The sequence below is a fragment of the Lolium perenne genome, chromosome 7 (genome assembly GCF_019359855.2).
Source record: "Lolium perenne isolate Kyuss_39 chromosome 7, Kyuss_2.0, whole genome shotgun sequence".
Taxonomy (NCBI): Eukaryota; Viridiplantae; Streptophyta; class Magnoliopsida; order Poales; family Poaceae; genus Lolium; species Lolium perenne.
In genome coordinates, this window is record NC_067250.2 from 37744880 (window position 1) to 37769832 (window position 24953).

General features: G+C 48.4%; 1 protein-coding gene across 1 annotated transcript; it reads right to left on the reverse strand.

Moving 5' to 3' along the window:
• Positions 1-22051: 22051 nt before the first annotated feature.
• Positions 22052-23744, reverse strand: LOC139833560 (uncharacterized). The gene is made up of 3 exons (XM_071823865.1): positions 23697-23744; positions 22400-22709; positions 22052-22176 (listed from the first exon to the last, which is right to left on the reverse strand). Exons 1-3 carry the CDS (start codon positions 23742-23744, stop codon positions 22052-22054), a joined length of 483 nt encoding a protein of 160 aa, XP_071679966.1.
• Positions 23745-24953: the final 1209 nt, after the last annotated feature.

The following is a 24953-nucleotide window of genomic DNA, read 5'->3' on the forward strand; positions in this document are numbered from 1 at the left end:
CAGCTGTTGGAACTCGACAAATAGCTATCTTCAGCAGTTGAAGATGTTGATCATTAGACTCGAACACAAGTTTATCCGGGGTGGATTTAAACTCACGTATTGCTGGTAGAGGAATCCGGCGACCAGTGTACACATTGACAAGCTCCCAATTCCAGGGAAAGCCAAGAAGAGCGATCCAATCTCCATTCGCGCCTGCCCACATGCCCGTACCACCATCTGGAATCACGGCATCGGAAGAGATCCTGTCCAGTGGCGTCAGTATGCACAATGTACAATTGCGCTCTTTCCAATCCTGCTGCTCGCCCTTCTGCGCACCCTGCAGCTTGAACTTGACGACACGGTAGAAGGGAATTTGCGCGGAGGGTACCTGAGTTTGGTGAAGATGAAGAACACAGGGCAAGCCAAACGGCTGAGATGCAGGTAGAGCTACACTTTGTGTTGCTGAATCATGATAAAACTTGCATGAACCGACGAGGCTAGCGGCGGTGATGACATCGCATCGGGATGCGATTTCTTCAAAGGGGCCATCAGCAAACACCCAAGAACTGCCACTCTCATTGATCGATCTCGCCATTGGAAGGATGCGGTCAAGTGGGTGTGGGGGTGTGGGAGTGGGACGCTGGCGTTTGGGTATGAGGTATTGGAGGACAGTGCGAGCGGCAGCTGGTAGAGCGATATGGATAAAAGTCCACAACTCCTACTAGTACCATTAAACAGGTGGCTCGAGATGATCCGAAAAAGGCATGGCGGCGGTGGTGCAGGGGCTGCTGGTGTAGGCGGGGTCACCAGAGAAGATGGAGATGAAGAAGACGGAGAGGCAGGCAAAAAAACAATTTGAATTGAAATCAATATACGAGTACTACGGGCGTGCCTTCTCTCTCTGGTCTCTGCTGCACTTACTGCACCTGTCGTGAAGGTGTGTGACCCGAGAAGAAGCTAATGTATTGTATATCTGTCCTTGCACGCCGTGGAGTTGTATTTTGTCTCATCAAATCAGCTCTGGACAGTTTCAGCAGAGAAAAGATCCTTTGCCATCATCATGATATATTACCACGGGCCCACGGCAGTGCACATTCATCTTGTACTACCATATACTGTACTGCTCTATATGTTGCACAAACCACCACTTGGACATTTTTTTTTGCAGTTTCCACCATGTGGTGGTCTAAAATGTTGCAAATTGAACCACTTGGTTATCTAATCAGCTAGTTAGTCATGTTGATAGCAAAATCGACAAGTGGGTTCAACATGTCAATGCTCCAATTAATGTTTTAGAAAAAATAGATTTTTCAAAATTCATACTACTTTTATTGAGCCATTTAAAAATATGTATTCATTTATTTCAACAAATATTGTGCGGTCTTGAATTTTTTTCAAACAAATATTATGGCATCGGGTTCGGGACTCCTGATAAGGACTGGTCGTGGTACGGGAACCCGAAATGAGGCCCACAACATGGTCGAAAGTGGCAAGAAACCCGTCGAGGTGGATGAACTCGGGAAACCTTGGTAGAGGTAGGGATCTTGAGGAGGCCATTAGGGTTAGCCTACCCCCCAATAAGCGTATGAGCGAAAAAAATCACATAAGTAGTAGCTATTATTAAAATTTCAAAAGTATTGTGGCGTCACGTTGGCCTTGCCCGAATTTTACCTTTCAGGCTAGATGTCACGAGCATGATCACTCAACCAACCGGGTCCAAACATATATATACAATTGGCATCCTCGAGCTTACACCGACCAGATTGTCGCTGAAACTGGATCATATAGTGTCTATAGGATTGATGTCCTAAGGAAATATTCCAACAACGGAAGCCGTTTGATTCGTTGTATTATATTCCTTAGGAATCTTGTTGGGCTTGTTTGGTTCGAAGAAATTCATAGAAATTTTGTGGGATTCAAATCTCAGTGGCTCCTTTGATTCTTGAATACATGATAATTCATACTAATTCACGTGTTTTTTGTGTAGCACTACAACCAAAGAACATGGAATTCAAATTTGTGTGATTTCTTTCATATAGGATTAATTCAACATGCAATCATATTCAATTCCTGCATTATTTCTATTTTAACATTTTGTACACATCATGCATGCGACCCAAACAATGCGTGCATGGTGGGGGGGGGGGGTTGTTTCGTTGCAAAAGCACTTGGTCACTGATGTCTACGGGTGCTTCTATTCTTGTAGACAGTGTTGGGCCTCCAAGAGCAGAGGTTTGTAGAACAGCAGCAAGTTTCCCTTAAGTGGATCACCCAAGGTTTATCGAACTCAGGGAGGAAGAGGTCAAAGATATCCCTCTCATGCAACCCTGCAACCACAAATCAAGAAGTCTCTTGTGTCCCCAACACACCTAATAGGTGCACTAGTTCGGCGAAGAGATAGTGAAATACAAGTGGTATGAATGAATATGAGCAGTAGTAACGGCGCTTAAAAGTGCTTGTTTGCGTGCAGCTTGATGGTAGTAAAATTGCAGGAAGTAAAGATGCAAGAAAACAAGAACAAGCAAAGGATAGCAAATATTTAGGAACAAGGCCTAGGGATCATACTTTCACTAGTGGACACTCTCAACATTGATCACATAACAGAATAAATAGATAGATGCTAGACTCTACACCCTCTTGTTGGATGATGAACACCACTAACTGTGTAGGATTACACGAACCCTCAATGCCGGAGTTAACAAGCTCCACAATATTCGATATTCATGTTTAAATAACCTTAGAGTGCATGACAGATCAACATAACCAAACCAAGTACTAACATAGCATGCACACTGTCACCTTCACACTACGAAAGGAGGAATAGATCACATCAATACTATCATAGCAATAGTTAACTTCATAATCTACAAGAGATCACAATCATAGCCTACGCCAAGTACTACACGATGCACACACTATCACCATTACACCGTGCAGGAGGAATAAACTACTTTAATAACATCACTAGAGTAGCACACAGATATATTGTGATACAAAACACATTGCAATCATAAAGAGATATAAATAAGCACTTCACTATGCCATTCATAACAGCGAATAAGTATTCTGTGAAATATAGCCTAAGAGACCCACACGGTGCACACAGTGTCACCTTTACACACGTGGGACAAGGAGTCTCCGGAGATCACATAAGTAAAATCCACTTGACTAGCATAATGACATCTAGATTACAAGCATCATCATATGAATCTCAGTCATGTAAGGCAGCTCATGAGATTATTGTATTGAAGTACATAGGAGAGAGATTAACCACATAGCTACCGGTACAGCCCCGAGCCTCGATGGAGAACTACTCCCTCCTCATGGGAGACAGCAGCGTTGACGAAGATGGCGGTGATGTTGATGGAGAAGCCTTCCGGGGGCACTTCCCCATCCCGGCGGCGTGCCGGAACAGAGACTCCTGTCCCCCAGATCTTGGCTTCGCGATGGCGGCGGCTCTGGAAGGTTTTCTGTGGTTTCGTCGAACGTGGTAGGGTTTTCGCGACGGAGACTTTAAGTAGGCGGAAGGGCAAGGTCGGTGGAGTCCTGGTGGGGCCACACACTAGGCCGGCGCGGCCAGGGCTTGGGCCGCACCGCCCTACTGTGTCCCCACCTCGTGGCCCCACTTCATTTCCCCTTCGGACTTCTGGAAGCTTCGTGGAAAAATAGGACCCTGGGCGTTGATTTCGTCCGATTCCGAGAATATTTCCTTACTAGGATTTCTGAAACCAAAAACAGCAGAAAACAGGAACTGGCTCTTCGGCATCTTGTTAATAGGTTAGTGCCGGAAAATGCATAAATATGACATAAAGTATGCATAAAACATGTAGATATCATCAATAATGTGGCATGGAACATAAGAAATTATCGATACGTCGGAGACGTATCAGCATCCCCAAGCTTAGTTCCTGCTCGTCCCGAGCAGGTAAACGATAACAAAGATAATTTCTGGAGTGACATGCCATCATAACCTTGATCATACTATTGTAAGCATATGTAATGAATGCAGCGATCAAAACAATGGTAATGACATGAGTAAACAAATGAATCATAAATCAAAGACTTTTCATGAATAGTACTTCAAGACAAGCATCAATAAGTCTTGCATAAGAGTTAACTCATAAAGCAATAAATCAAAGTAAAGGTATTGAAGCAACACAAAGGAAGATTAAGTTTCAGCGGTTGCTTTCAACTTATAACATGTATATCTCATGGATATTGTCAATGTAAAGTAATATAACAAGTGCAATATGCAAGTATGTAGGAATCAATGCACAGTTCACACAAGTGTTTGGTTCTTGAGGTGGAGAGAGATAGGTGAACTGACTCAACATAAAAGTAAAAGAAAGGTCCTTCAAAGAGGAAAGCATCGATTGCTATATTTGTGCTAGAGCTTTTATTTTGAAAACATGAAACAATTTTGTCAACGGTAGTAATAAAGCATATGTATCATGTAAATTATATCTTACAAGTTGCAAGCCTCATGCATAGTATACTAATAGTGCCCGCACCTTATCCTAATTAGCTCGGATTAACACGGATTATCATTGCATAACATATGTTTCAACCAAGTGTCACAAAGGGGTACCTCTATGCCGCCTGTACAAGGGTCTAAGGAGAAAGTTCGCATTGGATTTCTCGCTTTTGATCATTCTTCAACTTAGACACCCATACCGGGACAACATAGACAACAGATAATGGACTCCTCTTTTAATGCTTAAACATTCAACAGTTAATATTCTCATAAGAGATTGAGGTTTTATGTCGAAACTGAAACTTCCACCATGATTCATGGCTTTAGTTAGCGGCCCAATGTTCTTCTCTAACAGTATGCATACTCAAACCATTTGATGGTGAAAACCGCCCTTACTTCAGACAAGACGAACATGCATAGCAACTCACATGATATTCAACAAAGAGTTGATGGCGTCCCCAGGAGCATGGTTATCGCACAACAAACAACTTAATAAGAGATAAAGTGCATAAGTACATATTCAATACCACAATAGTTTTTAAAGCTATTTTGTCCCATGAGCTATATATTGCAAAGGCGAATGATGGAAATTTAAAGGTAGCACTCAAGCAATTTACTTTGGAATGGCGGAGAAATACCATGTAGTAGGTAGGTATGGTGGACACAAAGGGCATAGTGGTTGGCTCAAGGATTTTGGATGCATGAGAAGTATTCCCTCTTGATACAAGGTTTAGGCTAGCAAGGTTATTTGAAACAAACACAAGGATAAACCGGTGCAGCAAAACTCACATAAAAGACATATTGTAAACATTATAAGACTCTACACCGTCTTCCTTGTTGTTCAAAACTCAATACTAGAAATTATCTAGACTTTAGAGAGACCAAATATGCAAACCAAATTTTAGCAAGCTCTATGTATTTCTTCATTAATGGGTGCAAAGTATATGATGCAAGAGCTTAAACATGAGCACAGCAATTGCCAAGTATCAAATTATTCAAGACATTTTAGAATTACTACATGTAGCATTTCCCGATTCCAACCATATAACAATGAATGAAATAGTTCAACTTTCGCAATGAACATTAAAGATAAAGCTAAGAACATATTTGTTCATACGAAACAGCGGAGCGTGTCTCTCTCCCACACAAGCATGATGGATCAGATCTTATTCAAACACAAAACAAAAATAAAAGCACACAGACGCTCCAAGTAAAGTACATAAGATGTGACTGAATAAAAATATAGTTTCAAGAGAAGAAACCTGATAAGTTGTCGATGAAGAAGGGGATGCCTTGGGCATCCCCAAGCTTAGATGCTTGGGTCTTCTTGAAATATGCAGGGATGAACCACCGGGGCATCCCCAAGCTTAGACTTTTCACTCTTCTTGATCATAGTATATCATCCTCCTCTCTTGACCCTTGAAAACTTCCTCCACACCAAACTCGAAACAAACTCATTAGAGGGTTAGTGAATAATCAAAAATTCACATGTTCAGAGGTGACACAATCATTCTTAACACTTCTGGACATTGCCCAAAGCTACTGGAAGTTAATGGAACAAAGAAATCCATCCAACATAGCAAAAGAGGCAATGCGAAATAAAAGGCAGAATCTGTCAAAACAGAACAGTCCGTAAAGACGAATTTTAAAGTGGCACCAGACTTGCTCAGATGAAAATGCTCAAATTGAATGAAAGTTGCGTACATGTCTGAGGATCACGCACGTAAATTAGCAGATTTTTCTGAGTTACCTACAGAGAATTGTGCCCAGATTCGTGACAGCAAGAAATCTGTTCCTGCGCAGTAATCCAAATCTAGTATTGACTTTACTATCAAAGACTTTACTTGGCACAACAATGCAATAAAATAAAGATAAGGAGAGGTTGCTACAGTAGTAACAACTTCCAAGACACAAATATAAAACAAAAGTACTGTAGTAAAATAAACGCATTGGTTATCTCCCAAGAAGTTCTTTCTTTATAGCCATTAAGATGGGCTCAGCAGTTTTAATGATGCACTCGCAAGAAATAAGAGTTGAAGCAAAAGAGAGCATCAAGAAGCAAATTCAAAACACATTTAAGTCTAACATGCTTCCTATGCATAGGAATCTTGTAAATAAACAAGATCATGAAGAGCAAAGTAACAAGCATAGGAAGATAAAACCAGTGTAACTTCAAAAATTTCAGCATATAGAGAGGTGTTTTAGTAACATGAAAATTTCTACAGCGATATTTTCCTCTCTCATAATAATTTTCAGAGGCATCATGAACAAACTCAACAATATAAGTATCACATAAAGCATTCTTATTCACATGCATAAAAGTATCATTACTCTCCACATAAGCATAATCAATTTTATTAGTTGTAGTGGGAGCAAATTCAACAAAGTAGCTATCATTATTATTCTCATCATCAAATATAGAAGGCATATTGTAATCATAATTAAACTTATCCTCCATAGTAGGCGGTACTAAAAGACCAATATCATTATAATCATCATAAATAGGAGGCAAAGTATCATCAAAGTAAATTTTCTCCTCAATGCTTGGGGGACTAAAAATATCATGCTCATCAAAGCCAGCTTCCCCAAGCTTAGAATTTTCCATATCATTAGCAACAATGGTGTTCAAAGCGTTCATACTAATATGTTCCATAGGTTTTTTAATTTTCGCATCAAACCATCCATGTCTTAAATCAGGAAATAGAATAAGAAGCTCACTGTTGTCCATTATGCCAAACTAGTGTAAACAAGAAACAAAAAGATGCAATTGAAGGATCTAAAGGAAATAGCTTCGAGCACACACACAACGGCAACAGAAAAGTACTTAGTTACCTGGGACCGGAGTATGAGTGCCTTTTACCTTTCCTCCCCGGCAACGGCGCCAGAAAAGTGCTTCGTTGCCGGGATCCGGTGTGTGAGTGCCGTTTACCTTTCCTCCCCGGCAACGGCGCCAGAAAAGTGCTTGATGTCTACGGGTGCTTCTATTCTTGTAGACAGTGTTGGGCCTCCAAGAGCAGAGGTTTGTAGAACAGCAGCAAGTTTCCCTTAAGTGGATCACCCAAGGTTTATCGAACTCAGGGAGGAAGAGGTCAAAGATATCCCTCTCATGCAACCCTGCAACCACAAAGCAAGAAGTCTCTTGTGTCCCCAACACACCTAATAGGTGCACTAGTTCGGCGAAGAGATAGTGAAATACAAGTGGTATGAATGAATATGAGCAGTAGTAACGGCGCCAGAAAAGTGCTTGCTGGCGTGCAGTTGATGGTAGTAAAATTGCAGGAAGTAAAGATGCAGTAAAACAGTAAACAAGCAGTGATAGCAGTATTTAGGAACAAGGCCTAGGGATCATACTTTCACTAGTGGACACTCTCAACATTGATCACATAACAGAATAAATAGATAGATGCTAGACTCTACACCCTCTTGTTGGATGATGAACACCACTAACTGTGTAGGATTACACGAACCCTCAATGCCGGAGTTAACAAGCTCCACAATATTCGATATTCATGTTTAAATAACCTTAGAGTGCATGACAGATCAACATAACCAAACCAAGTACTAACATAGCATGCACACTGTCACCTTCACACTACGAAAGGAGGAATAGATCACATCAATACTATCATAGCAATAGTTAACTTCATAATCTACAAGAGATCACAATCATAGCCTACGCCAAGTACTACACGATGCACACACTGTCACCATTACACCGTGCAGGAGGAATAAACTACTTTAATAACATCACTAGAGTAGCACACAGATATATTATGATACAAAACACATTGCAATCATAAAGAGATATAAATAAGCACTTCACTATGCCATTCATAATAGCGAATAAGTATTCTGTGAAATATAGCCTAAGAGACCCACACGGTGCACACACTGTCACCTTTACACACGTGGGACAAGGAGTCTCCGGAGATCACATAAGTAAAATCCACTTGACTAGCATAATGACATCTAGATTACAAGCATCATCATATGAATCTCAATCATGTAAGGCAGCTCATGAGATTATTGTATTGAAGTACATAGGAGAGAGATTAACCACATAGCTACCGGTACAGCCCCGAGCCTCGATGGAGAACTACTCCCTCCTCATGGGAGACAGCAGTGTTCACGAAGATGGCGGTGATGTTGATGGAGAAGCCTTCCGGGGGCACTTCCCCGTCCCGGCGGCGTGCCGGAACAGAGACTCCTGTCCCCCAGATCTTGGCTTCGCGATGGCGGCGGCTCTGGAAGGTTTTCTGTGGTTTCGTCGAACGTGGTAGGGTTTTCGCGAAGGAGACTTTAAGTAGGCGGAAGGGCAAGGTCGGTGGAGTCCTGGTGGGGCCACACACTAGGCCGGCGTGGCCAGGGCTTAGGCCGCGCCGCCCTACTGTGTCCCCACCTCGTGGCCCCACTTCGTTTCCCCTTCGGACTTCTGGAAGCTTCGTGGAAAAATAGGACCCTGGGCGTTGATTTCGTCCGATTCTGAGAATATTTCCTTACTAGGATTTCTGAAACCAAAAACAGCAGAAAACAGGAACTGGCTCTTCGGCATCTTGTTAATAGGTTAGTGTCGGAAAATGCATAAATATGACATAAAGTATGCATAAAACATGTAGATATCATCAATAATGTGGCATGGAACATAAGAAATTATCGATACGTCGGAGACGTATCAGTCACACCACAAACAAACATGCAACAATTAATCTAAATTCACGTGGTTTCCCCGCAATGCAACCAAACAATATTCGATGAAACTAAGCATGCCATAAACATATACAATACACACCATAAATTTTGGCTGCTTTGATTATTCGCAAGATTTTCAAAGTGCGGGAATATGAAAATTGTATGATTAGAGAGTGATGATCATCTCCAAATATATAGGATTGAGAAACAACGGTATTTGGATCCAATAACGTTTGATTACGTGTGAAAACCAAAAGAAATAATAACATACGGTTACACAATGAAGGATTTTTTGTTTTTATATAAAAATGTATTGTCAATGAATTCTGAAAATTGCAATCCTATGAATTAAACAATCAGAAATCGTGTCAGACTAATTCCTACGATTCGAGATTCTAGTACGGAGTATGATTTCTTTGAAGGGGCGCAGAGGGACGTGGGTAGCAATGTCGGGTCCCTGTCTTGTCTGTATACACTGTACTTACGTCAGACTAGTGTTGCTCAGGAAGTCTTAATCTGACGTACTCTGAAGCTAGATGCATCACTGTTTCCAGTCTGACACCAGAAATCCTCAACTCGTCTCCAGTCTCTGTCCTCGTTTTTTTCGGCAAAATAGACAGAAATAACCCAAAGTCAAAAAGATTGGGAAAAACAAACTTTCGACATACTAGCAAGATTGGGTTATTTTTGTCCAAATTCTCGTTTTTTTCTCTTGGCTTCCCTACCCTTGAATCCATGTCACTTACGTGTGTTGCCCATGCGTCAGGTCCCACACTTCAGTGAGCACAAGTGACGTGCTGTACATACGCAAACTCCCAGCGATCTTCTTTGTCAAGAGAAGACGCATCAAGATTCATGACCCGATCGCATTTCTTGCTTTCGGCCAGGGGTCCTCCATGTAAAAGTTAGGGATTTAGATGTAATTTCATGTTTATTTTGTGTGCTGTTGTAAACAGTTGATTTTTTATGTCTATTTGAATCTTGGTCAAATCCTAGGTTTGACCTAGATTTAAACAAGTTTAAAACATGAAAATGAATAACTAAGCATGGATCCTCCTTAGTCAATCCAAAATGAAGCTTTTGGGAGGTTTTTGAAATTTCCATGTTTGAAACCCAAAACCACTTCTTTCATGCTAGACTTCATAAGACATAGTTTAGGGATAGCGGTACATACATGATTTGTCTGGTTTCAATATGTCTAGACCTTGTTTATCAACTTGAATGCTTACTATATGACATAAGAAGACTATGTGCTTTGGTTTTTCATTTATCTATTTTTTTTTTTTGAATTTTATGCCCATTTGAATCTAGGTCAAATCCCAAGTTTGACCAGGACTTAAACAAGTTTAAAACATGAAAATGAAAAGGTGTAAGCATGGATCCTTCGTAGTCACTCTAAAATGAAGCTTTTGGGAGGTTCTTGAAATTTCCATGCATGTTTGAAACCCAAAACCACTTTTCTTCATGCTGGACTTCCTAAGACAGAGTTTAGGGTTAGGGGTAGATACTTGATTTTTCTGGTTTGAATATGTCTAGACCTTGTTTATCAACTTGAATGTTTACTATATGACATAATTAAGAAGGCTATGTGCTTTGGTTTTTCATTCTTTAGATTTTTTGTCTGAATTTTTATGCCCATTTGAATCTTGGTCAAATCCTAGGTTTGACCAAGATGTAAATAAGTTTAAAACATGAAAATGAAAAGATAAGCAACGATCGTTTAGTCGCTCTAAAATGAAGCTTTTGGGAGGTTTTTGAAATTTCCATGTTTGAAACCCAAAACCACTTCTCTTCATGCTTGACTTCATAAGACGAATTTTAGGGTCGATAAGGGGTAGATACATGATTTGTTTGGTTTGAATATGTCTAGACCTTGTTTATCAACTTGAATGCTTACTATATAACATAAGAGGACTATGTGCATTGGTATTTCATTTTTTGATTTCTATGCCCATTTGAATCTTGGTAAATCCTAGGTTTGAGCAAGATTTAAACAAGTTTAACATGTGAAAATGAAAAGGTAAGTCTGGATCCTTCTCTTAGAAACCCTAAAATGAAGCTTTTGGGAGGTTCTTGAATTTACCATGTTTGAAACCAAAAACCACTTCTGTTCATGCTTGACTTCATAAGACAGAGTTTAGGGTTATGGGTAGATACATGATTTTTCTGGTTTGAATATGCCTAGACCATGTTTATCAATTTGAATACTTACTATATGACATAAGAAGGCTATGTGCTTTGGTTTTTCATTCATTCGATTTTTTCTAATTTTTTATGCCCATTTAAATCTTGGTCAAATCCTAGGTTCGACCAAGATTTAAACAAGTTTAAACATGACAATGAAAAGGTAATTAATCCTAGATCCTTCTTAATTAACGAGTCAGTATAATTAAAATGAAGCTTTTGGGAGGTTTTTGAAATTTCCATGTTTGAAACCCAAAACCACACTTCTCTGCTTCATGCTTGACTTCATATATAATTAAGACAAAGTTTAGGGTTAGGGTGTACATGATTTGACTGGTTTGAATATGTCTAGAGCTTGTTTATGAACTTGAATGTTTACTATATGTCATAAGAAGACTATGTGCTTTGGTTATTTATTTTATTTATTTTATTTATTTTATGCCCATTTGAATATTGGTCAAATACTAGGTTTGACCAAGATTTAAACAAGTTTAAAACATGAAAATGAAAAGGTAAGCCTGGATCCTTCTTAGTCACTCTAAAATGAAGATTTTGGGAGGTTTTTGAAATTTGCATGCATGTTTGAAACCAAATACCACTTCTCTTCATGCTTGACTTCATAAGACAAAGTTTAGGGTTAGGGGCAGATACATGATTTGTCTTATTGGAATATGTCTAGACTTTGTTTATCAACTTTTGAATGCTTACTATATATATATGTGACATAAGAAGACTATGTGCTTTTGTTTTTCATTTTTCTGATTTTTTTTATTTTTATGCCCATTTAAATCTTTGTCAAATCCTAGGCTTGACAATGATTTAAACAAGTTTAAAACATGAAAATGAAAAGGTAAGCATGGATCCTTCTTAGTCACTCTAAAATGAAGCTTCTGGGAGGTTTTTGAAATTTCCATGTTTGAAACCAAAAAACACTTCTCTTCATGCTTGACTTCATAAGACATAGTTTAGGGTTAGGGGTAGATACATGATTGAATATTTCTAGACCTTGTTTATCAACTTTTGAATGCTTACTATATATATATATATATATATATATGTGACATAAGAAGACTATGTGCTTTTGTTTTTCATTTTTCCGATTTTTTTTTTAATTTTATGCCCATTTAAATCTTGGTCAAATCCTAGGCTTGACAATGATTTAAACAAGTTTAAAATATGAAAATGAAAAGGTAAGCATGGATCCTTCTTAGCCAGTCACTCTAAAATGAATCTTTTGATAGGTTTTTGAAATTTCCATATTTGAAACCCAAAACCACTTCTCTTCATGCTTGACTACATAAGACAAAGTTTAGGGTTAGGGGGTGTAGATACATGACATAGGAAGACTATCTTGAATGCTTACTACATGACATAGGAAGACTATCTTGAAATCTTACTATATGACATAGGAAGACTATGTGCTTTTCGGAGGTTTTTGAAATTTCCATGTTTGAAACCAAAAACCACACTTCTCTTCATGCTTGACTTCATATAAGACGAAGTTTAGGGTCGATAGGGGGTAGATACATGATTTGTCTGGTTTGAATATGTGTCTAGACCTTGTTTATCAACTTGTTGAATGCTTACTATATGACATATATAAGAGGACTGTGTGCATTGGTATTTCATTTTTTTATTTTTATGCCCATTTGAATCTTGGTAAAATCCTAGGTTTGAGCAAGATTTAAACAAGTTTAACATGTGAAAATGAAAAAGGTAATTAAGTCTGGATCCTTCTCTTAGTCACTCTAAAATGAAGCTTTTGGGAGGTTTTTGAAATTTCCATGTTTGAAACCAAAAAACACTTCTCTTCATGCTTGACTTCATAAGATATAGTTTAGGGTTAGGGGTAGATACATGATTGAATATGTCTAGACCTTGTTTATCAACTTTTGAATGCTTACTATATATATATATATATATATATATGTGTGTGTGACATAAGAAGACTATGTGCTTTTGTTTTTCATTTTTCCAATGTTTTTTAATTTTATGCCCATTTAAATCTTGGTCAAATCCTAGGCTTGACAATGATTTAAACAAGTTTAAAATATGAAAATGAAAATGTAAGCATGGATCCTTCTTAGCCAGTCACTCTAAAATGAAGCTTTTGATAGGTTTTTGAAATTTCCATATTTGAAACCCAAAACCACTTCTCTTCATGCTTGACTACATAAGACAAAGTTTAGGGTTAGGGGGTAGATACATGACATAGGAAGACTATCTTGAATGCTTACTACATGACATAGGAAGACTATCTTGAAACTTACTATATGACATAGGAAGACTATGTGCTTTTCGGAGGTTTTTGAAATTTCCATGTTTGAAACCAAAAACCACACTTCTCTTCATGCTTGACTTCATATAAGCCGAAGTTTAGGGTCGATAGGGGGTAGATACATGATTTGTCTGGTTTGAAAATGATTTAAACAAGTTTAAAATATGAAAATGAAAAGGTAAGCATATGGATCCTTCTTAGTCACTCTAAAATGAAGCTTTTGATAGGTTTTTGAAATGTCCATGTCTGAAACCCAAAAACACTTCTCTTCATGCTTGACTACTACATATATAAGACATAGTTTAGGGGTTAGGGGGTAGATACATGATTTGTCTAGTTTGAATATGCTAGACCTTGTTTACCAACTTTAATGCTTACTATATGACATAAGAAGACTATGTGCTTTGTTTTTTCATTTATATGTTTTTTTGATTTTATGCCCATTTGAATTTTGGTCAAATCCTAGGTTTGACCATGATTTAAACAAGTTTAAAACATGAAAATGAAAAGGTAAGCCTAAATCCTTCTTAGTCACTCTAAAATGAAGATTTTCTAAGGTTCTTGAAATTTTCATGTTTGAAACCCAAAACAACTTCTCTTCATGCATGCTTGACTTCATAAGATAGAGTTTAGGGTTAGGGGTAGATACATGATTTGTGTTGTTTGAATATGTCTAAACCTTGGTTATGAACTTGAATGCTGCTTACTATATGACATAAGAAGGCTATGTGTTTTGGTTTTTCATTTTTTCTATTTTTTTTAGAATTTGAATCTTGGTAAAATCCTAGGTTTGAGCAAGATTTAAACAAGTTTAACATGTGAAAATGAAAAAGGTAATTAAGTCTGGATCCTTCTTTTAGTCACTCTAAAATGAAGCTTTTGGGAGTGATGGGGATATGCCCATAGGGGGTGGGTCGCCAGTCCCAGTCGCCATGAAGATAGAGGCTTGGGTGGATCGCCAGTCGCCTAAGCGACTGGGCCCTAAGGCGACTGGGCCGTGATCCCAAGGAGGAGGTCCACACGGCTGGGCAAGAAGATTACTTGCGAGAGGGATAGCGGATCCCGGGTTAGTAGCAACTGATATGATTCGGAGTTATCTCCATGTAACCCTAGGCCGGGGGTGCTTATATAAACCCCCGAGCTTAGGCCCTAGAGGACACCTTACTCGAGATCCAATCTCCCCCTGTAAGCTCTCGGCGTAGCCGCCTGAGCCCCCCCATTGTAATTCTCCACTGAGCAATAGAGATCTAGCAGGACGTAGGCCTTTTACTCTCCGGAGGGGCTGAACCTGGGTAAAACCCTTGCGTCTCTTGCACCTCGACCCGTAGATGGCAATGTTCCCTTCCCCTCGCATCAATGAAGTGCTACCCCCTGTAGCATCTGCCGTGGCTACATCCACGACAGTGGCGCCCACCGTGGGGCATGGGACATCAAGCCTTCGAGCTACGGCGAGGCCCTACTCGCCAGTTCGGCGGCCGGTTGCTTCCGGCAGGATGATCGCCACCGGCAATTTCTTCCACATCCAGCCAAGCACCTACCGGCCCGCCTCGTCACCTCTCACACACGCCTGGATGGTGCCGATCGGCTCCATCAACCTCTTCGTTGGGCTCGCCGGCGTCAGCGATCCCTCTCGAGCCTCGCCCCGTCGCTCACACGACCCCTTCGCGCCCGGCAGCTCCTCACCGCTACTCGCCCGGTCACCGGCGAGGTATACGCGGAGGCCGAGGCGGCCCTGGAAGACGATGCCGAGTCGGCGGTCGTGGCACCGACCGCTAACTCCACCGTTGCCTCGGCAGCCACCGACTCCGCCGACACCGCTCCAGTCGCCGATTCCGCCGACACCATCCCGGCCATCAAATCCATCATCGCTGCGATCGACGCCGACTTCACCGACATCATCGCTACAACGTCGGTTGCGGGATCCACCGCTGCGTCCCCGACTGCCCGCTCCATCGCCACAGCATCGACCAAGGACTCTATCTCCCTGGTCTCCCACCCGAGCGACTTCGAAGGTGGCTTCGAGGACGACTCCATCCTCTCCCTCTTCGGCAGCGATTACGACTCGGACTGCTGCCGAGGCCCCGCGTTACCGCTACCCGACCGCAGTCTTCATGGCAGGGGGTGAAGGAGAGATCGACGCCTTCACCACTCCCCTCCCCGCAACCGCCACCGCGACCGAGATCGAGGCGCACCGGGCGGCCCTCGAGGAGCAGAGGAAAAAGGAGCTCGCCGAAAGGCAGAAATTCCGCCTCGAGCAAGATGAAGTAAGGGCCGTGTCCCACTATCGTCGGCAGCGAAACCGCCGGGGCGCATGGAGCGCGCCCGCGCAAGCGACTTTCCCAGCGCACGCCTTAACTTCGACGACCCAGACGGAGAAATCCGGGTCGCCCGAGTCCAAAACCATGACATCCCGGAAGGAAGTCGGGCTGCTGCAGATAGAACAGCGCGCGGAGCACCACCGCCACCCCCCCCACCACCACCCGAAGTTCCTCGGGCAGAGGTCGACGCCAACGGCCTACCACCGCACTCGTCTCCAGCCGACAACGTGGCAGCTGCGCAGGCCGTCCTCGCAAGAATCCCGAAACGGGAGACGGCGCGATCCTCGTCCAAACACGCCAAGGCTTTGGTAGCCAAGGCATTGGAGCAGCAGCACGCCGCAGCCGACTCACAGGGGCGACTCTATTCGCCACATCCGCCAGCTGGCCGCGCGGGCGTCGTCGAACGCGGCAAACCGCGCAATCGTCAACGCCAACAACGGCCCGCCGCCAGCACCGCGCGCGGCCCACTCGTCTAACAACCGAGTCGAGCCGCGCCCGCGCTGGTGATGGTCGCCGCTAACGGGCAGCCGCCGACGCCCGAACCCACATCGTCAACGACCAAGAATGGCGGGCGCGCAATCGATTGAACGACCGCCACGCCGAGTGAAGCCCCGCGCCGGAGCGCGTTCACCCGAATCGGCCCCGCTTGCTTCGGGCCGATGATTAGAGGCGAGCCGCACCTGTGGGGTTCAAAGGACCCCGCGACATCGAGAAGTACGATACAAGCATTGACCCCACTGTCTGGATCGACTCGTACGCCATGGCAATGGGGATCCAGGGCCACTCCGAGTTACTCGCAGCGCGATACCTGCCCCTCATGATGGACGGCGTCAATCGCCATTGGTTCAACACCCTCACCGTCAACAGCATCGACTCCTGGGAAGAAGCCCGCGCCGCGTTCATCCAGCACTTCGCCAGCGCATACACCCGTGCCACAACCATAGAAGACCTAGATCGCTGCGTCCAAGGCCCGCGCGAGTCGACCCGCCGGTGGGTGCAGCGGCGCGGGACATGTGGACGACCTCCGGCGGCATCGGCACGGACACGGCAATCTACTGCTTCCGACGCTGCTGCCGGTACGAACCACTAAGCGCCAAGCTCCGTCGCGTCGGCAGGGACAATATCTCAATCTCCGAGCTCTTCGACATCGCCACCCGCTACGCCGATGAAGACCCTACGGTCGACTCGGACGACGAGTACGGTCAACGACGCAATCGCCGCCCTGCGCACACGGAGCCTCGGCGTGGCGACTCACCGTTTCGCCGGCCGGTCCAACAACGGCAAGCGCCGCGGAGAGGGAGGACACAACGAGCTAGTTGCTACCACCGATTACGAGCAGCGCGAGCCAAAATCGTTTCGGCGCGACACTCGTCCACCTCGGGAGGATCGGCCTCAGCCCAAGCGCTTCGACGCCCGCAGCCTCCTAGACGCACCATGCATCTATCACAGCAAGGAGGGCAAGCCCGCCAACCACACGACGGGAAATTGCTACTCCCCGAAGCAGATAGAAAGAGCTCGCCGCGCCAAGGAAAACGACGGCGGCAACCAGCACAAGGAGCGCGCCAAGGACCAAGACCAGCACAAGGGAGAGGGCTTCGGTCGCAGCGCCGGCTCGCTCCACACCTTCACCGGGGTCGGCGACGGGCGGGACAGAAGGTCCTCGCAAGGGCGGTGGCGGTACACGCAGTCATACTTTCCGACGTACCCCGGTGGCTCAACCGGTCCGAGCAAAGCATTACCTGGAGCCGCGAAGATCACGCCCCCGCATCGAGTACCCCGGGCGAGTGGCGCTAGTCGTCGAGCCCAAGGTCGCCGACCATCGGCTACCAAAAACCCTGATGGACGGGGAAGCTCCATCAACATCATGTACTACGACACCTTCCAGCGGCTTGGCCTGCCGGACTCACGCCTTGAGAACACCAAGGTCACGTTCCACGGCATCGTCCCCGGGCGGAAGGCCTTCCCGATCGGCAAGGTGACGCTGCCGGTCACCTTCGGCACGCCCGTGAACTACCGTACCGAGCGGATAACGTTCGAGGTGGTGAACTTCAAAAGCTCTTACCATTGCGTACTCGGCCGACAAGCGTTCGCCCGCTTCATGGCGACCCCACACTACGCGTACAACATGATGAAGATGCCAGGGCCTCGAGGCGTCATCACCGTCCATGGCGACCCGGAGATGGCATTGGAATGTGAGGACGACAGCGCCAAGCTCGCCGACGCCGTCATCGCCGACGAACAAGACAACTCCGCCGAGCTCGCCAAGTACCCAGTCGACCGCAACGACCCCGCCATCCTGGAGAAGCCAACCGAGCTCGACTCGTCCGCAGCAACCTTCAAGGCCGCAGCAGTGCACCCGCCAAGTAGATCTTGTAGAAAACGATCCAAGTAGGCAAGTTACCATTGGGACGGGCCTGTCCGCCCAATAGGAAAGCGCGCTCATCAAGTTCCTCCGTGAGAATCGAGATATCTTTGCTTGGAAACCATCTGACATGCCGGGTGTCCCGAGAGAAGTTGCTGAGCACAACTTACCGGTCGATCCCACCGCGCGTCCCGTTCGGCAGGCAATGCGCCTGTGGGAGAAGAACGGCGACGCGCAATCGCCGAAGAAGTAAACCGGCTGCTCGCTGCCGGCTTCATCATAGAAATCAAGCACCCGAAATGGCTGGCAAACCCAGTCCTAGTGCTAAAGAAGAACAAGACGTGGCGAATGTGTATCGATTACACAAGCCTCAACAGCGCGTGCCCCAAGGACCCATTCGTCCTACCGCGAATCGACCAGATTATCGACGCGGTCGCCGGGTCCGAGTCGCTATGCTTCCTTGATGCATACTCCGGGTACAATCAAATAAAGATGGCCAAGGAAGACCAAGAGAAGACTGCATTCATCACACCCCTAGGCGCCTACTGCTACACGTCCATGACCTTCGGCCTCAAGAACGCCGGAGCAACGTACCAGCGGTGCATGAACAGCTGCTTAGAAAGCGGATCGGCCGCAACGTGCATGTCTACATCGACGATGTGGTGGTCAAATCGACTCGACAGACCGACCTCGTCAGCGACCTCGCCGAAACATTCGCCAACTTACGGCGGTACAAGATCAAGCTCAACCCTTTGAAGTGCACCTTCGGGGTTCCATCAGGACAGCTGCTAGGCTACGTCGTCTCCAAGCGAGGCATCGAACCTAACCCGGAGAAGACACTGGCGGTCATGCGCACCAAGCAGCCAGCATGCCTAGTCGACGCGCAAAAACTCGCCGGTCGAGTCGCCGCCCTCAGTCGCTTCATACCCCGGCTCGGAGACAAGGCCATGCCACTATACCGCTTGCTCAAGAAGTCGGAATCATTCCGGTGGACAGACGAGGCGCAGCGGGCCCTAGAGGAACTCCAGCACGCCCTCTCGAATGCCCCTATCCTCGCGGCCCCGCTGCCAAAAGAAACCATGCTCCTATACGTCGCCGCGTCGAACCGCGCTATAAGTGCAGTCATGGTCGTCGAACGGAAGGAGGAAGGAAGGGAGCAACTGGTACAACGCCCGGTCTACTACATCGGCGAAGCCTTAATCGAATCCAAGCAACGGTATCCACACTACCAGAAGCTGGTGTACGCCGTCCTCAGGGCCCAGCGGCGACTGGCCCCTTACTTCCACGAGCACCCCATCAAGGTAGTCGCCTCAACACCACTCGCCGACATCATCCGCAACCGCGACGCAACGGGCCGGATCGCCAAGTGGGCAGTCGAGCTCGGCGTCCACAACATCACCTACGAGTCACGCCACGCCATCAAATCTCAAGCACTCGCCGACTTCCTCGCCGACTGGGAAGAGGCCCAGCAGCCAAGCTCCCCCGCGGACCTCAAACATTGGACGTTGCACTTCGACGGTTCTAAAAACCTCGAAGGAGCAGGCGCGGGAGTCGTCCTCACATCACCAAAGGGCGACACAAAGTTGAAGTACGTCCTGCAACTCAAATTCGAGCCATGCACCAACAACATGGCCGAGTACGAGGCGCTCCTGCACGGCATGCGAGTCGCAAAAGAGATGGGCGCAACACGGCTGCGCTGCCTCGGCGATTCCGACCTAGTCGCCAGCCAAACTTCCGGCACCTGCGACGCCACAGACGCCAACATGATCGCATACAAACGCGCCGTCGACCAAGCCGGCGCTAGCTTCGCCGGTCACGTCGTCGAGTGGGTTGACAGGCGCAAGAACGAAGAAGCCGACGCGCTAGCCAGAATCGGGTCCAAGCGACTTCAACCTCCTCCGGGCGTCGTCCTGGACATCCTCAGCCACCCCTCGGTGCGCGCACCGCGCGAGCTGGACATTGCCGAGCCACCTGCTCCCGACTCCGCCTTAGTCGCACTCGCCGTCGACAGCACCGATTGGACCGAGCCATACATAAGCTACCTCGAGAGCCAGGCACTGCCGATGGATGAAACCAAAGCACGCGCCATCGTGCGCAGATGCAAGTCCTTCACCATCATCAACAATGAGCTATACAAGCGCAGTGTCTCGGGAGTGTTCCAACGATGCGTCACCACGGCGGAAGGCGCAACATTCTCGCGCGACATCCACGCAGGGGACTGCGGCCACCACGCAGCGCGCGGTCAATCGTCGCCAAGGCCTTTCGTCACGGCTTCTACTGGCCAACAGCCCACGAAGACGCAATCGCCCTTGTCCGTTCATGCACCGGGTGCCAAAAGCATGCAAGCCAGTCGCACATGCCAGGATCGGCATTGAAGACCATCCCCCTCACCTGGCCCTTCGCCGTATGGGGCATGGACATGGTGGGAAAATTCAAAACGGCCCCGGCGGATATACTCACCTCCTGGTAGCGGTGGACAAGTTCACCAAATGGGTAGAAGCAAAGCCCATAAAGAAGTGCGACGGGAAGACGGCCACAAAGTTCCTACGCGAGCTCATCTATCGGTACGGCTACCCTCACAGTATCATAACCGACAACGGCACCAACTTCGCCAAAGGGGAGATGGCTGACTTTTGCGAAGAAAAGGGCATCCGACTCGATCTCGCCTCAGTCGCCCACCCCGAGTCGAACGGCCAGCGAAAGGGCAAACCAGAGCATCTGCACGGACTCAAACCACGCCCGGTCGTGCCCCTAGAGCGCGCAGCCGGCTGTCGGGCAGAGGAGCTCTCTTCGCACTATGGGGCATCCGCACAACGCCTAACAGGTCAACCGGCTTCACGCCTTTCTTCCTGGTATATGGCGCCGAAGCCGTCATGCCCACGGACATCGCCTACGACTCACCTCGGGTCGCCAATTACGCCGAAGAAGACAACGAGCGAGCTCGCCAAGATGACATCGATCTCCTCGACGAGGCCAGAGACCTCGCACTCTCCAGAACCGCCATTTACCAGCAGGACCTCCGTCGCTACCACAGTCGCCGCGTTCGGAGTCGCTCCTTCCAAGTCGGCGATCTGGTACTCCGGCTAATCCAGGACAAGAAAGGGATGCACAAGCTGTCCCCGCCCTGGGAAGGACCATTCGCCGTCAGCCGCGTACTCGGCAACGACTCCTACTACCTCATCGACGTCCGCAAGGACGACAAAGGCGAGCCGCTCACTAAAGAGGTGGAGCGCCCCTGGAACATCAACCTCCTCCGGCGGTTCTATACCTAAGGGAAAAATGTAATCCGAAAATTCAGAGGGTAATAAAAATCGCCGACCATTTTTTGATCTCAAGCTCCGACTACCTCCCCTTCACCCGCCAAATATCGTCATCTCTCATCCCGGGACATACCGGCTTAGTCGCCGCGACAAGCGACTAGGAACTGAGAGACCTCCGGTCGCCGCTGCTGGAAGAGAGAAGTCCACGATCGGCCAAGTAGCCGGGCTAACACGGGATGGCGGCGTGACCGAGGCGCAACACCAGTACTCGGTCGGCGAAGGGGCGCACCGCATCCATCAGCCGCAGCACTTCGGCAACATCGAACTCCCCAGTCTCCGAGGGGAAGCCAGCGGTGACCTCCTCCACGTCGAACCCTTCAGAATAATGCGCCAGCACCATGCTCAGAGCCATGGTAATGCCAACGCGGCAGGAAGAGCGACGAAGCCAGTCAACAACAGCCGGAATGTTGGACACGGCCTTGAAGACGGATGGCGTGTCCCGCGGAATCACCTCCCGCGGGCTCGAGTGCATCGGAGCGCGGCAAGTATCTCCCCCGCGCAGGCGATGATACGCGCGGTCGCGGTCGACAGGCATTCCCGTGGAGTCGCCGTCTCCACGAAGTCGCACGTACCTGCAGTCAACAACACAAGGAAAAGGGAAAAATGAGAACTTCCCCTTCAACGCCGACTCGCCACGCTCGGGGACTGGTCCCCGAGACCGACTCGCCACGCTCAGGGACTGGCCCCCGAGGCCAACTCGCCACGCTCGGGGACTGACCCCCGAGGCCGACTCGCCGTGTTCAGATACTCAAACCCCCGGCAAATAAAACAAGAAGTGCGACAACAAGAACTTACCAAGAATCTGCCGCGACATCTCCCTGACGAAAGCCTCGAAGTTGGTCTTCTCGGCCTGCACCGCCAGGACGATGCCCTCGGACGCCTCCTTCTCCGCAGCAAGTTCTTTGGCGTGCTGCTGCTTCAAGGCCGCCACCTCCTCCCGCAGAGACGCGGCAGCCCCACGTGCAGAGTCCCGCGCATCAGTCGCGGCCTCCAGCTTCACCTTGTATTCGGTGATGACGTCCTCCAGCTCCCGGCCCTTCTGCTCCAGGACCTTCGTCAATTCCGCCACCTCCGCTTTCGCCCTTTTCCGGGCCTCTTCGGCTCGCTGCGCCGGAACTCGGCTTCACGGTAGAAGGACTCCTTGACGAACCCTTCCCGAGCCTCGCGAAGAGCCTTTGCCTGCGCCTCGCTACAAGAAAAGGAACCGGTGAGAACGAACGCCCGGGCCAGTGACACTGAATGAGGACGGCGAGTGGGCATGACTTATCGCCCAGGGCAATCAGCTTCCGGTTCTTCGCGCCGCCTCCTCCACAAGCGCGGTCAGCCGCCTTAATCTCCGCCTACGGAAACCAAACCACCCTGCCACGGTCAACAAACAAAAAGCAAATAGAGACTCGACTCGCCCTTTCAGACCAAGTCGACCCTCGGGGACGGGGGGTGACTAGGCCACGTGTTCAGCGACACTTACCCCATGCGCCTCGCCAAGCGCCGTGTGGAGCTCGGTGAAGGTCAATGAAGACGGCGGCGGATGACGCGACTCCGGTCGCCCCGTCCGCTCGCATCACCGCCTCGCCGACGGAACCTCGCCCGTCCGCGTGTCGGTGTCGCTGGGCGGGGCGCGGTCCCTGGCGGCCTTGGACCGGCGCTCTTTCAGTGGCTCCGACAGACCGCCCTCCTCGACGATGTCCTCTTCAACTTCGGGTGCCTTCTGCCCCTCGGTCGATCCAATGTCGGGCCGACTCCTCCTCCACCACAGCGGAGCAACGTCCGGACCCGTCGCCGCACTCGCCAGGCCCCCGCGAGCCAAGCCGCGTACAGGAAAAACGTTGGCGGTGGGCTCGACGTGGCTAGTGCTCTCCTTCTCCGCTTGACTCCCGGCGGCGGGCTCTTCTGGAGCCGACCCCGCACCCCCAAGGTCGGACGGCGCCGCCTTCCTCTCCGCGGCTTTCTTCTTTGCCTCGGCCGCCTCGTGGCCGCCACCCCGGCCGCGGGCGGCTTCGCCAAGGTCTTCTTCTTGGACCTACAGAGAGGCGAGGTGAGTCGACACTCAGTCCGGGCCGCAGGAAGGATAAATTCGACAAGAAATACTTACTTCACCGTGGGAATCGCTTTTACGCCCGGACCGCCCGAGCTCCCGCATCGATCGCGTCCTTCAAGGGACGCTGAAGCCTCATGGACCCTTCCAGAGAGAGTGGGGCGCGATAGCCGCTTCGATAGCGGCTCGGCCCCTTCCTTGGAGGGCTCCGCCTTGTCCTCCTGGACGGAGGTCGCCTCCTCTTCGCCCGCGCCCTGGGACGAGGACTCGACACCCCTCTTCGACCCGCGCGGGAGTCTGATGAAGTCCCGCGCCTCCGAGTCCGACTCGGTGCGCTCCTCCTCCTCGTCGACCTCTTCCTCCTCGCCTTCGGTCATCTCCGGTGGTTCCTTTCCGGCGAGAGGAGGGAGGTGGTCCGCGATCTTCCGCCAGCGCTGCAATCGAATCAAAGGAACAAGTCGTAAAGGAAGAAGCGCGGCTAAGCCGTGCGAAGTCGCCATGCGAAGCATTACCCGAGGCGCTGGGGTGTCTTCGGTGTAGGGCTGCAAGCCGTCCTCGAAGGAAGTAAAGGTGGCAGTGGTGATCTTAGCGAGCGCTCTTCCGGTACTCGCCCTCGTCCCACTCGGGTCGCCGTCGACCGGGTGCGGTCGTTCTGTCCCCGGTCCTCCCACTTGGGGTGAGCTCGGCCCCGCAGGGGGATCAGCCGCCGGCCAAGCCCGCAGTGGTTCCTGTCGACCGCCGTCAGGGCGTCATCTTTAGCGCCTGGATCGCTTGGCGCATATCCTTCACCACCTTCTCCTGCTCGCGCGGCAGCAGCCCGGACATTGAGGCGCCGCGGGACGCTCGGCTCGGGACCGTATTGGGGAATGCATACCTCGCCCGGGAGTGTACTCCTTGGCGTAGAACCAGAAATGACGCCACAGCGATCGCGCCTTCTTGGGGAGCGCCATGTCGATGAAGCTTTCCCCGGACTTCACCTGGAAGGTGATCCCCCGTTCGGGATGAGTGCTTCGCTGTTCTTGCTGGCCCGAGTCGCCCGCCCGTGGAAGATGGACACCCACAGCGGGAAGTAGGGCGGACAGCCCAAGTAGCATTCGCACAGCGCCACGAACAGAGAAATCTGGCCGGACGCCGTGCGGCCCGAGGTCGGAAACCTTGATGCTGTAGAAGGCCAGCAATCGCCGGAGGAAATCGGAGGTGGGGAGAGCGAACCCGCGATCGAGGAAGCTCATGAAGATCACGAACTCCCCAGGCCGTGGGAGGGGCTCCGTCTCGTTCGCGGGCGGAACCCGCCATCGCTCCCGGTTGAACTCC

Bases quoted from the DNA above. Each gene is read 5' to 3' on its own strand.
- LOC139833560 (XM_071823865.1), bottom strand. From the start codon at position 23,744: ATGCGGGAGCTCGGGCGGTCCGGGCGTAAAAGCGATTCCCACGGTGAA. The intron at 22,710-23,696 runs GTAAGTATTTCT...GTTCCGGCGCAG, and splicing joins AAAGCGATTCCCACGGTGAA to CGAGCCGAAGAGGCCCGGAA. The intron at 22,177-22,399 runs GTAAGTTCTTGT...TGTTGACTGCAG, and splicing joins GATGTCGCGGCAGATTCTTG to GTACGTGCGACTTCGTGGAG.